Source organism: Nansenia antarctica (genome assembly GCF_963989245.1).
Source record: "Nansenia antarctica genome assembly, chromosome: 8".
Lineage (NCBI taxonomy): Eukaryota > Metazoa > Chordata > Actinopteri > Argentiniformes > Microstomatidae > Nansenia > Nansenia antarctica.
Window position 1 is genome coordinate 19,860,062 of NC_137678.1, and position 14,299 is coordinate 19,874,360.

The following is a 14,299-nucleotide window of genomic DNA, read 5'->3' on the forward strand; positions in this document are numbered from 1 at the left end:
CAATTTTTATTTTCTAATGCTGTATTTTTATATAATGTATGTAAAGCACTTTGAATTGCCCCTGTTGTATGAAATGTGCTATACAAATAAACTTGCCTTGCCATTCGGCAAAGCTGGTAACGTAGGGAGCCCCTGAACCATCCTTTGTTTTACAAGATTCAAAACTTAATACGTACACTAACTATTCTACATTACCTCTGACATTCGAAGACTTGGGCTTCGACACTCACTTCAGTCCTTCACTTCACAGTAATAATGCATATGATATTCAAGATGTTTATATGTAGTGACAACGTAATGACATAACATAATAAGCATGTAGTAAAGTTGTCTGGGAACCTGTTTTTATTGTTGCTTCATATAGAGATTAGTCAAAAATACAGCATATTTTGTTCAGCCAACATGTCCATCTTTTAATAAAACTTTCTATGACATGTTAAAAATGTCCGTTAGAAGAAACTTGGCCACTGATGCATCCTCTTTGATACTATGAACAAATCATTTTAAATAACTCAAAACAGAAAAGCCAGTTAGTTGAAATCCAGACAATAACTTTCAGACCAAAATGAACACAGTGAACAGTCACATCAAGATGACAAGATGAAATATTGGGGGAATAATGATACTGATAAAACGCAGTAAGTTCGGTTGGTAAACCTGATAAGCTTTAGAACTGGGCTGGGCTGGGAATACTGGGATAACCTATTCAAGACTGTTTTGTTCTACAGTCAATCAAGACTTCTTGGTACAGATTAGCATACATAACGGCTATATAAAAGGACTAAAATGAGACATGCGCTACACGCTAATGGGCTAGTCTCAGTCGGACCACCATAAAACCTGTACAAACCCAGAGAGGATGGAGATGCTAACTTAACAGAAACAGAAAGATAAAGATACTGCAGTTTTATAAAAAACAAACCAAACAGAGGTCATCCTCAGATGCTCAGGGAACTGTGCATGTATCGGCCACACCTTTTGCCCCACAAACATGGACACCCTCACCCTATATGAACGGAAGCACAGAACAACCAGAGTCTAGAATAAAATAGAGTGGAGAGCTGTCTTGCGAGTAAGGAACTGAGTGAAGACTCTTTGTCTGTGTTTGTCTCTGTTCATTCTTCTCTCCTCTTCTCTTTTCTAATCTCCCTTGGTGAGCAAGTCTTCTATGTAAGCGTCCAGTTCATCATCTGTGTTTATGTCAAAGTCCTACAGGAGGGAAGAAGAGACATTAGTGTTCAGCGTATGACTGTATATGTGTGTGTGTGTGTGTGTGTGTGTGTGTGTGTATGTAAGTAAGTCTGAGAGACAGTGTGTACCTCCTGTACTTTCTGTAGCAGAGCTACAATGTTGGTTCGTAGTTTCTGATCGGCCTCTTACAGGAAGTCACATGACTCTATGGCCTCTATAGGAAGTCACATGACTCATATCGCCTCTATAGGAAGTCACATGACTCATATCGTCCTCTTACAGGAAGTCACATGACTCATATGGCCTCTATAGGAAGTCACATGACTCATATCGCCTCTATAGGAAGTCACATGACTCATATCGCCTCTATAGGAAGTCACATGACTCATATCACCTCTACAGGAAGTCACATTACTCATCGCCTCTTATAGGAAGTCACATGACTCGTAGCATCGAGTGGAGAAAACAATTATCTATATACAATCAGTACAATTGTTAGCCAACATAAACCCTGTATTATAACAAAGTAATACTGAATGTATTCCTGACATACAGCAAAATAAAACCCAAACTGGACAGTATATTCAATATATACAAGATAAACAGCAAGCAGAGAAGGACACTTAAATCAAGGATGCTGATTGTGTTGGGTGTTCCTCAGCGTGTGTCTGGTGATCTGAAGCTTCTTACTGTCTAAGACTATCTACAAAACATCAACGTGAAACTTTTCTTGTAATATTAACATGGAAATCCCAGCAATAAAATAAATTGTGTAAGACCGTCGATCGAAGAACCAAACCTAGATATGCTATCCTTTATCACAAGTCATTTATCATTTGTGTAACTTTTTTTTCTTCTTTCTTTTCTTTTCGTGATCAGGAAAGGTATGAACGCTTACAACTGAATACTGAGCAGGTTAAACACGTTAAATATGTTTCCCACAACCAAATTAAAAAAGGTGTTAGTATTTTACAAATATTTTTAAAAAGTAAACCATTTATCTATTTAGGCATTTCAAAATATATTCCATCAAAAATAGTCTGACATTTTGCTGGTAGAAAATAAATGTTATATAAATGATGAGGTTTGAAGCTAAATGTTTACTGTAGAATCGTGTCATGTTAGATTTACCCTAACCTTTCTAAAGACTTCTTTTCCATCCTGTCAGAACATCTTACATATATGTTTTTTTTTCTTTTTCTTCCAGTGGATGGTGTTTAAAAGACATTTTCAAACATGCAATAAACTGTCTGTCCTCACATAAAGTGCCTGTAGGACCCAGTGACCTGGGTGAAGGCGTAGGGGGACACGCCAGGCGTAGTGACAGTGGAGGTGGTGTGCATCGTGGGGGCGTGCCGCGTCACGGGCTCCAGTAGAGCGGCCTCCTGCTGCCTCTGCCGCTGCCTCTGCCGCGCCCGCTCCGCGCGCACCTTCATTTTGGCCTCCTGCTGCCTCTGCCGCGCCCGCTCCGCGCGCACCTTCATTTTGGCCTCCCACATGGCCTTGCCGTGGACGGGCTGGTTCAGGTTCCTGTGCCTGTAGAAGACCAGGGAGATGCGCGTGGGGTGGGAGCGGTCGGGCCTCTTCAGCGGCGTGGTGGCATGCAGCTCGCGCCGGGCGCACTCAATCAGGATGGAGCCGTGGGCCGGGGCCACCGCCACGCCGCCGAGCTGCATGCCACCACGCCGCTGAAGAGGCCCGACCGACGAGCCCGACGAGCACGGCAACTTGCGGACGGCGCGGCGGAAGTTGTCCAGCACCTGGATGGCGCCGGACTTCATCTTCTGCCGCTGGCCCTCCTCGCTGCCGTGCTCGTCGGTGAGCGAGACCTTGTAGAGGGGCAGCACATGGAGCTGCTCGTCCTCGGGGATCTCCCCCACCTTGCGGTTGTCTTTTTTTGTCAAGGTGCACACCTGGGAGAGAGGCGGTGGTGGGGGGGGGGGAAGGGGAAGGGGAGAGGAGAGAAGAAGAAGGGACAAGGTTTAGTGTCTGCTGAGTCATCGTGGCGGTGACCGGGCAGGGGGACGTTGTACTGCGGACACACACAAGTCTCTCTGGCAACTACCCCCCTGAGAAACAGACGAACGACCTAAGAACAACATAGACATGCACAGATAGAGTGAGAAGGAGCGAGAGAGAAAGACAGACAGAGAGGCAGACAAACAGAGAGACAGATGGACAGAGAGAGACAGACGAACAGACAAGAGAAAGAGAGCGCGAGAGAGACAGAAAGAAAGAGCGAGAGAGAGCAAGAGAGAGAGAGAGAGAGACAGAAAGAAAGAGCGAGAGAGAGCGAGAGAGAGAGAGAGCAAGAGAGAGAGAGACAGAAAGAAAGAGCGAGAGAGAGCGAGAGAGAGAGACAGTAGGTGTCGTACCACGGTGCAGCCGTTGTAGAGGTTGTTCTGGTCGTTGTGAGCGTGGGCACAGAAGTCCATGCAGGCGGTGACCCCAGAGAAGGGCCTGCCCTCCTTCAGCCCCAGCCTGCAGTCTGGAGCCGCCGACTCGTTCTGCAACTGGACACACACACACACACACACACACACACACACACAAGGGGAACAGGACGGGTCATACCCTGTACGACAGCTAGCGAAACACCGTGCTATACGCTTAGAAGAATAAAGCTTCTAGTTAGTACCGAAAAACGTGTTGAAACCTTTCCACAGAGGGTTCTGAATGGAAGCGAGCCAAGATGTGTTTTTCAAAGGGTTCCCCTACATGGTACTAATGAAGGTCAAAACCAAGCTTGGCTGTTCTGACAGCGTTCTGAATGGAGTAGAAGTAGTACTCCACAGCAGAAACTGGACCGTGGACATTATTCACCCAGACAGACAGTGAGGGGTCCCTTCCCTGGACTGTGTACCCTACTCCCTGTAACTGGAGCTGGGGGGGAGGACAGGGTCACAGGCCTCTGCAGTGGCTGGTGAGTTACTGCTACAGCCGCTACACCAGGCTGCAGGGAGGTACTACTGCTAGTAAAACGTGTGTGTGTGTGTCTGTGTGTCTGTGTGTGTAGCCTGTAGCCTGTAGCCTAACTACAGTAGCAGTAACTACAGTAACTGCAGGCCTGTGTGTGTGTGTGTGTGTGTGCGTGTGCGCGTGTGCGTGTGCGTGTGTGTGTGCATGCAGGTCTTACCATGTTACTGTAGGCCTTTGGGGCCAGCTGCTTGAACAGGGGAGCCAGCTCTGTGGCCAGGGTCTGGATGTTATCCCTGAGCTGATCCTCCTGAGAGAAGACACAGCACGAGCACAACAGGTCAGGGCAACACAACACAGCACCACATGAAATAAAGTCTGAAAAAAACTGAGGCAAAGAACTAAGACTTTAATAGTGTTGACATGTCAGCTTTTCAACGTCTTAAAGGGACACTTTGCAACTTTGTAACCTCATCTTTGTTTTATCGTGACGTTAGAATTATAAGGTTCTATCTCCATTTTTGTAAAAATTTAGTTTTTTACATAATCTGATCCATTAGGTGTTTATTAATGCCTGTGTGGTGTTATTTTTAAAATGTTGACATTTTTGAGTTAGTAATTCATAAAATACAAAGGTTCCATCTCACAAAACATAATGGAATGTAAAAACTTTGACGCTCAATATCTCTGAACTACCCTAAACGGAGATAGAACCTTATCATTCTAAGCTCATGATATATCTCGAGCACCACCACACCGGTGTCTACAAACAACCCCAAAAAGAAAACATTGCGAGGTGTTTCCTTTAAAACGGTTGCAGATCACCACATGCTCACCTCTTCGGGGCATGTTCCTTGCAGTCTGAACTTGCGGGGTATGTTGCTTCGTGCGAACTTGCAGCCGTTGAGGCGGTTGTTCCAGGAGCAGCCGAAGGAGAAGGAGGCGCCACAGCTGTCGGGGTCCTTGCCTTGGCACTCACACGTACGGCTGCAGGGGGCGCCAGAGAGCACAGTCGCAGTCAGCGCTCCATTCAAGTACATCAGCCCCAAAACAACATAGAATCTGTCCAGGTACTGCGTAAGGCCTAAGCTCTTCACTTTATAATAACAATAATAATAATAATAACTTTATTTGTATAGCGCTTTTCCTACAAACGCTGCAGCTCAAAGTGCTCCAATCATTATATAATCTTAATTATTTAAAGGCATTTAGTCATTTAAAGGCAATGATTTTAAGTTCATGCTACTGTGGCAGGTGGTATGCTACTACGGCTGCCTTGTGACACATGAGACATGGTGAGCTTACGATGTCAAAGGCCACAAGCGTGTTCTACTACGGCTGCCTTGTGACACATGAGACATGGTAAGCTGACGATGTCAAAGGCCACAAGCGTGTTCTACTACGGCTGCCTTGTGACACATGTGACATGGTAAGCTTACGATGTCAAAGGCGACAAGCGTGTTCGGCGCATGGGGGGGGGGGGGGGCAGCGAAGGAGGGGGGGGTACAGCCCCGTCACTCACTCTTCATTGAGGCCGCAGCCGCGGACGGTGGGCTTGCCGAACTTGGAGAGGGTGGTGGAGAGCTCGCGGTACAGCTTGTCGCCGAGCCCCTGCGGTACGCCCTCCCACGCCATGATGAGGATGATGATGTGGGCGTTGGCACAGTGGTGACCCGCCCGGTGGCGCACCAGACACAGAAGCTTCTCCGTCACGCTGCCACGGCGAATCACCTGGGAGAGGAGGAGGAGGAGGAGGAGGAGGGACAGGGGGAGAGAGAGAGCGGCGGGACAGGGGGGAGACAGAGACAGTAAGAGGGTGAAAGTGTTTCGAGAGAGAAAGGGAAGTAGAGACAGAGAGAGAAAGAGAGAGAGAGAGAGCGAGAGAGCGAGAGGAGTTAAGAGCTAGACTTTACCCTTCTTGTCTCCACCCCCCTCCACACCCCCCCTCACCCCCCACCTCATGTCTATCAGCCACTAATGGCCTCTAAGCATGGTGGTTGTTTCTGAATCCATAAAGCCATTAGTAGGGTGTCTGAAAGAGTGTGGGAGGAGGGAGGGGGGGGAGGGAGGGAGGGAGAGAGGAGGGGGGCAAGGCCACCAGCTGGGAGGGGGGAGGGAGGGACCCCCCCGCCCCCTGCTGTTTTACACTCTGCAAGGTGTCTCCATCTCACACCTCGTTTACTGCCTGCGCCTGTAACTCGCTCCTGATTGGCTGGCAGAGCTGTCTGTCAGCACAACGTCTCTGTCTCTGTCTCTCTCTCTCTCTCTCTCTCTCTCTCTCTCTCTCTCTCTCTCTCTCTCTCTCTCTCTCTCTCTCTCTCTCTCTCTCTCTCTCTCTCTCTCTCTCTCTCTCTCTCTCTCTCTCTCTCTCTCTCTCTCTCTCTCTCTCTCTCTCTCTCTCTCTCTCTCATCGGTTAACTCGTGTCTCTCGGGGAAAACCTTTTTGTGTGGGATTCGTAGGGGGGGGGGGGAGTGTGTTGAGTGGGGGGTTAGGGAGTCGGTCGTGCCGGGGAAGGAGGGGGGGGGGGATGAGGTGGTTTGCTGGTACTCACCCCCTCGGCGATGGGACATCCCCCAGATCTCTTCCCTTCCCGGCCCGTGTAGAGCACCTTCTCGACGCGTACCGCTTCCCCCTTCTCTCCATACCTGCACACAGGAAAACAAGAGTTGGAGGTGAGCAGGTATGGCACTATAGTATCTTCCAGAACAAAAAGTGCCTTCTCGAGTTTTCAAATGCGTTGGGATACTGTGAATATCCCCAGAATGACAATTTGGTTCGTTCTGCGCTGGACCGTGGTGTTACCATGGTGATACACGCCAACGTCTGGACCCCTGTGTGAGTTGGACACGGGTCCAGAGAAACGTCATGAAGTCCGCCCACAGCCTCGCCGCCCTGGGCCGGCCAGCAGCCTCTCGCACGCCTCTGTTGATATTCACAGAGGCAGACACTTACAAACCAAGCCCAATATAACCATCCCAACAAACACAGTCAGCCAGTATGTGTGTGTGCGTGTGTGTGTGTGTGTGTGTGCTTGTGTATCTGTGCATGTATGTGTGTGTGATTGTGTGTGTGCGCCTGTGTGCTTATGTGTGTGTGTGTGTGTGCATGTGTGTGTGTGTGCTTGTGTGTCTGTGTGTGTATGTGTGTGTGCTTGTGTGTGCCAGTGTGCGTGTGTGTGTGTGCTTATACGTATGTGTGCGAATGTGCGCGTATGTGTGTGTGCGTGCGTGTTTGTGTGTGTGTGCGTGTGTGTGCACCTGTGTGCGTTCGTGTGTGTGCGTGTGCTTATGTGTGTGTGAACGTGCGCGTATGTCCCTGTGTGCGTCACATCAGATGTCCCGCTCACAGCTCAACCTTTCCCCCCGCCTGCATCATACCTGTCATTCTGATCATGCGTCCCCCCTGAACGGGCCTAGCCCGGCTAACACATGTGCTTCTGGTGAATGAGAACCCATTCAGGGCCCGCCAGGCGGTGGGAGGGGAGCGGGCTCTCTCTCCACAGGGGTGGGCCGCGAGGGGATCAGAGGTGGAGCGGGAGGTCAGCCAGGAGACTATGGAGGGCTTTAGTTCTTACGTCACCTCTCAAACAAACAAAGGGAGCCACCCCCCCTCCCCCTCCCACCCTACCCACAACACCACCCCCCCACACACACTCACTCTGCCCTCTCAAGCGACTGATGAGTCACCGCTCTAAAGAAACAGAAATGCCTCTCACAATATGACCAGTCACTCCCCCTGGCTTCAGCCCCTAGCCCACCACACGTGAGGACCCGGGAGGTCGACCATGTTGAATCCGCAAAAGGCCAATGAGATACTCCTGTCTGCTCCTACAGAGCCTGACTCTTAATGGCAGTGAATTGGTAAATGACGATTGAAATGAAAAGGATTTCTGTTCCGATTTCTGGAAGCCAATCTCGTGTTTTGGAGCCTTTTGTTGTGTATGTAATATGCCCCAATCACTTCCCATTGTAGGCTCGTGAAGGGTAATCACTGGTGCCGGTAAGTTGCTCAAAACCAAGCGAATTCACCACATCAGCAGTCAGAGTCTGTACCCGTCTAATAATAATAATAATAATAATAATAATAATAATAATACATTAGACTTATATAGTGCTTTTCTAGACACTCAAAGACACTTTCCCGTGTCTAAGGCACGCCATTGACATCCAAATTGGAGATTTTGGTTCCAAACATCTGAACGTATCTTTAAGTGAATGTTTACTTCCCCAAAATACACACTGCAAATGAATCCCTGCTTGCCCCTTCCCCTCTCACTCTCTCTTAAACTCTCCCTCTCTCTCTCTCTCTCTCTCTCTCTCTCCATCGCTAAGGGATTAACACACATCTCTCCGCTTTCTCTCACTCATCGCCTCTCCTCTCTGGCGTCTCATTCCCATTCCCTTGTATCTCTTCTCTTCCTATCTTCCTCTTCTGATGTTCCCAGTGTTTCCTCCAGGAATTTTTACAATGGTGGCGGGTGGCCGTGACCGCGGTCGCAGCGCGCGCGATTTTTTTCGCGTGCACGCGCATGAAACGCGCACGCGCGCTCAAAACAACGTTTTTTTTTTTTTTTTTTTTTCTAATCACAGCCAAAACTAGAGGATGGCCAAATTTTTTTTTTTATGAATATACAGAATATAAACTTGGGACTGACAGTCACATACACACACAAAGATCATCAGCTATAATATAATACGAAGTAGGCCTACATGAGCACAAAAGCGGCTTACGTTACTGATTAACTGTTTACTGTAGTGCAGAGAGATGGTAGTCGTAGGCGGCGTATCAAATGACAAAGCTAAACGTTTAATGAAGGACATGAACGATTGTCAACAACACACTCAAGCAGTAAATAGAACAGTCTAAACAACTTGGGTACTACGGACGGAACAATAGTCTCAACCTATAGTTCCGTGCGTGAATTATGTCAACCCACCACATTACAGAAGTAAAATCACAGTCAGATGGAGCATTCGGTAAACAGCTGAGTATCAGCTGAGTTAAAGAAAACAAACTCTTACCTTTGATGAGACCCACATGAGCCCTGTTTTCCCGTACTTCTCCCGTGTGTCTCTTATTGTCCAAATGTTCCCTGAATTTTAGCTGCATGTTTTTCCAGCATGTAATTCCGTTGTCAATAAAAAAATCGTCTCCCCTTCTTTTCCCCTTGACAATACTGTGTCGTTGCTAAAGTGACGGCACATAAGAATCGTTTTTTGACTTGCTAATGTCTGCTAACGTAGCACTTGAAACTGGCGCCGTTCTCTGGACTGAAGCTGCTCCCGCGTTAGCATTAGCATCCATCTTTTCTTCTCCCTTCTCACCGTCACGAGCTCAAATGACACTTGTCGGCCGATCTAACTCTTAACACTCACTTACAGGACTTCTGACACCATGTCGTGTTATTCTATTAAACATACACGTGAGTCCTTCTGTATTTCAATGTAAGTGTCTTTATTTTAACTCGCTCTGTAAGCTCTACAATACCGGTCTCTTGTTGTCTCGTCGTAACCTGCCCACCTGACCTGGGGGGTATTCCATCAACGTCGCTAAAGGAAAATCCTGGCTTATTTTTGATAACTCTCGCGAGACCTATCAGAATATGCCTGGATATTTGTAAGAACTCTCGTGAGATTTATCAGACTAAACCTGGATTTTCCCTTTAGCGATGTTGATGGAATACCCCCCGGATGTCACTACGGTGGCCTGTACACAATAACAATAATACCACAGTTCACATTTAGACCAATCAGGAGCCCTTGTGTCACGTCGTCAACTGAATGTCATTAATCTGATTTTGGATCAGCGGTTAGAGAGAGATGGGCGTGGATTTAGGTGCACTTTTAGTCAACATCCATTATAGCGCTGATCTAGGATCAGATATATTTTAATCAGCTAAAATGTTTTTTTTTTTTTTTTTTTTTTTGAGAACTTTTTTTTTTTTTTTGTGGACTGAATCAATTCGTGGCGGAGGAAATTCCGTCGTGGCGGCCCGCCACCAATAAATGCATGTAGAGGAAACACTGTGTTCCTATCATCCATCTCTTCCTATCATCCATCTCTTCCTATCATCTCATCTGTGCCTAGCTGAACCCTTCCCGTTCTGCTGATGCTGATATTTCCTGTTCCATCCTATTGGATTCTGGGTCAGGGATTCCCTGGGGACAGGATCAGAGGAGTGGGGGAGGAGGAGGGGCGGGGTGGGGTGGGGGGGAGAGGAAAGCAGAGGGAGAGCTGGGAAGAGTGATGCTAGCTCACAGCTGTGAGTGGGTTTGGTGCCAGGGCTCCAGCAGCCCTACACAACCTTCTGTTCACAAGAAGGGAGAGAGAGAGAGAGAGAGAGAGAGAGAGAGAGAGAGAGAGAGCAAGAGAAGGGGAGGGAAGGGAGGAAGGGAGTGTCAAAGAGAGTTCTGGTTTGGGAGAAATAACCAGGGGAGAGAGGCTCATCGCTTTCATATGTCTCAAACGCCTTTTTTGTTTTGGGGTCGTGAGGTTTTTCTGTCCCTTCCCTCTGGCCTAGTCCAGATGTCTCACCTGGACTCCATCAGCTCTCGTATGGAGGCCACAGTCGGCCCGGAGCCCAGGTGGTTGTAGTAGGGGCCCTCGTCTTTCTCCAGGATTTGTTCTATGAGGGAGAGAGAGAAAGGGAGAGAGAGGAGAGAGAGAGAGAGAGAGAGAAAACACAGAGGTCAGGGTTAGACATGACCTCCATACATACAGTACAGTACACTCTTTAAAAGGTGCAGCGCCATGAAGGGTTCTCCGGCTGTCCCTGTGAGAGAACCCTTTGAAGAAGCCCTTTTATTTTGGGTTCCTTGGAGAGAACCCTTTTCCAACAGAAGGGTTCCTTGGAGAGAACCCTTTTCCAACAGAAGGGTTCCTCGCAGGGTGCTCCCAAAGGGACAGCCGGTAGAACCGTGTGTAAGTAACCTCAAGATGCAGGATCAGAGCTAAACAAGCTTACTGCTCACATCTAACAGGCCACGGAGGCGAAGAGGAACCGTGGCTAGATGTGACCATGTTACACACACACACTTCTTCTAGGCAGTGACTGTTATCACTGGGAGCATGGCTGGTGGCACTATGCACAGAAGAAGCAGAGCTGTTTGTGAGAGTGAGTGAGTCAAGATGTGTCTGTGTGTGTAAAGGAGTGTGTGTGTGTGTGTGTGTGTGTGTGTGTGTGTGTGTCTGGTTCTGAGGTAATCTGAGGTCACATACCACTGACAGTGGAGGGGAGGCAGCCAGGGCGTGGTCAGAGGCAGGAAGTGCTACGTAGGAGTGGCATGATGCATACATTCTGGTGGAAATAGTTGTGTGAGGGGGAACAGTGGCTCTCTTCTTCTGAACAGCTGAGCAGAATGAAGTAGAGTAGAAAACCCTGCTTGCTGTGTGTGTGTGTGTGTGTGTGTGTGTGTGTGTGTGTGTGGAAGGGGAACATAGAGAGAGAAGTAGAAAGAGAGAGATAAAGAGAGAGTGGTCACCTCTGGGGGAGATAGAAATACTGGCTAATGTGTAATAAAAACGTAAAACCCTAAAAAGTCCTTCAAAGCTTTTTTTTTTCCTCTGTGTTTCTAAATGTGTTTCTCTGTGTTTCATGTACTGCACATCACACGCTAACACGGCCCCGCTAACGTACTTAGTGTGACCTTGATGCTTGCGTGTGTAGATCTACACTAAGAGGGCCGCCGTTCACTCACCCACGCAGTCGCAGAGGGGGAACTCGGCCTGGGCGGCCTTGGCGGGGGGGTCGAGCAGACTCTTGGTCGGCGTGTCCAGGTAGCTGAAAGGGGACTCCAGGAAGCCTCGCAGGGAGGGGTCGGACGGAAAGCCGTCCTTCGTCGGGGTGTCGAACCCTCCCCCTCCGTCCGAGGAGAAGCACGCCGTGGTGGAGAGGACGGTCAACCCCCCAGAGCTCTCGATCTTCCTGCGTTTGGAGAGCGGCGGAGCGACGGTGAAGGGGTCCTCCAGCATGCGGTGTTGCTGCTGCTGTTCCAGGAGGAGGGCCTCCTGGTGAAGGGAGAGAGGAGGAGGCCGAGCGGCCCTGTTGTCCACAGTGAGGGCCGGCGGTGGTTTCTGTGAGGAGATCTGACTGTGAGGCAGGAAGGTGGGCAGGGAGGCTTTCTGCTTGGTCTTCTTGATGACGATCTGCTTGGGCTTGGGCAGCGGGGGACCCTGGGCGAGCATCCCGCCCATCATGGGGTGGTGTTGCTGCTTGAGGAGGTGAGGCGAGGAGTTCTGGGCGCTCTTCCTCCTCTTGGGCTTCTTGGGCTCCTGCTTGATGCTCGCCGCCGGGGGGAGAAGCTGCTTCTGCTGCTGCTGCTCCATGGACGACCCTCTGCCGTGCAGGGCACTGCCCTCCTCGTCGCTGGAGTGTCGGCTCACCCCATTGGTCGTCTCCAGGCTCAGCGCGCCTTCCTCGAGGCGGTCATGTGACCCGATTTCGATCTGGCCTTCTCTTCTGGGGCCATCCACTGAACCCACGTCCAATACGGTCTGAGAGAGAGAGAGAGATAGAGAGAGAGAGAGAGAGAGAGAGAGAGAGAGAGAGAGAGAGAGAGAGAGAGAGAGAGAGAGAGAGAGAGAGAGAGAGAGAGAGATTAGAGGTCAGATGAAACCAAATAACCAGGAAAAAAAGAGGCGGCTATATCGTATTCTGTAAAGGCCAGGTATCGTGTACTATGACAGGAACTATAACACCGCAGAAGCAACCCATTCACCAAGCGAGAGAAAGTCCTGAGAATTAGAGACTTCTGGCTAGAGTCCATTCCACACCTCACAGGTCTTGGTCTGAGTTTCCCTCTCTCCCCCCCTCTCCCTCTCTCTCTTTCTCTCTCTCACACAATGTCAGCTCAGTTGGGTTGAGGAGCTGAGTTAACCGTGGCTTCCACAGAGTGTTTTCATAATGAGTGAGTGTGACATCATCGCACCGGTAGACACACACACACACACACACACACAAACTACACATCAGTCAGACCATTGAAAGGCTTACACCGCAAACACTATGAACTTACAAACCAGAATACAGAAAGGGCAATACATTAGGAGCAGCATCCATTACACTGTTTGTCTCGATGCCTTAGTCTGCAGCTAGAGGTGGTATCGATATATATATTGTCGGCTCCAAAATGATTTTATTGTCTAAATCCTGGCAAGAAACACAGGGTTTCTGCTGATCCACATCCCCACTCAGGGGACTTCAACAGAACTGTGGCCAACAACTGTCATTACATCCAGGCACCAGGATACTCTGTGGATGAAATACGTGTGCGAAGGTTCGATAGAGGAGACTTCAGGGCTTAAAGCGGGAAAAAATCCTGTGCCTGAAACTTTTTCTTGGGGAGGGGGGTCACAAACTGATTAAATCACTTAAGGCCAAACTGATTGCATCACTTATTAACACTAGGAAAGCCGTGAGGTGTCATCGGGCACCAGTGAGTACCAAAAAAATTCTACCATTGCACTCGATCAAATGTCAGGACCCTCCTTTCATGACTTTTCCTAGATATGTGCGTTCTACCACCCAGCATCTTTACATTTTCAAAATCGAGTTAGTATAAAGCGATTTTGCAGTATTTCTGTGTGTGCCTGTGTATTTGCCTTGGGATTCGGCTGCCATCTTTTTCTCCAAGGCTGCAATTCTCTTTTATATCAGCAGAGGTAGCAAGGGGGCACACACTGTGCTCAACCTTCAGGCTTCAGTGCTGAATTAGATACAGTGGATAAGACTGATATTTGTAACATAATGTGTTTATATATAGGCTATATATAGCAATAGTGATACATACGATATGTATATGTACAGACAGTTATGAAAATGATAAACTGTACAGTATGTCTCCCAATCCCTTCAGATTTGTTGGAGCTGAGGGTTTTTTTTCACAGCGGGTTTACCCAAGTTCCATGCAATAGTGATAAGATATTATGATATGTGTAGCCTATGTACAGTTATGAATGATACACTGCACAGTATGTACCTATCAAGTTGTGTGGTGCATGCATAGCTACTGCAGCAAAGTAATTGCAGTAACCTACGTTTGATTATGCCTGTACTCATCAACGAATATTATATAACGAACGGATATTTATAATATTGTATATAATGTTTTTTTTGTATATAATGTTATTATATAATGTTTTTTTCTTAGTGGGGCAGTCCCACTCATAGTTTTCATGTTATTGGACTGATAT

The 14,299-nt window shown here is 48.2% G+C and overlaps 2 protein-coding genes across 2 annotated transcripts in view; both read right to left on the bottom strand.

Moving 5' to 3' along the window:
• LOC308164000 (transcriptional regulator Myc-like) overlaps nt 1–14,299 on the bottom strand; it is a gene marked incomplete at both ends in the record, with an annotated part of 137,214 nt that overhangs the window by 90,238 nt on the left and 32,677 nt on the right. The gene's annotated exons all lie outside the window — the stretch shown is intronic.
• Nucleotides 1,141–12,873, bottom strand: LOC308163473 (methylcytosine dioxygenase TET1-like; the record flags this gene model as incomplete). The annotated part of the gene is made up of 11 exons (XM_080537658.1): nt 1,141–1,209; nt 2,478–3,104; nt 3,567–3,704; nt 4,328–4,417; nt 4,944–5,094; nt 5,630–5,838; nt 6,660–6,753; nt 10,643–10,757; nt 11,806–12,094; nt 12,161–12,601; nt 12,826–12,873. The coding sequence occupies 11 exons, from the start codon at nt 12,871–12,873 to the stop codon at nt 1,141–1,143; spliced, it is 2,271 nt and encodes a 756-aa protein (XP_080393784.1).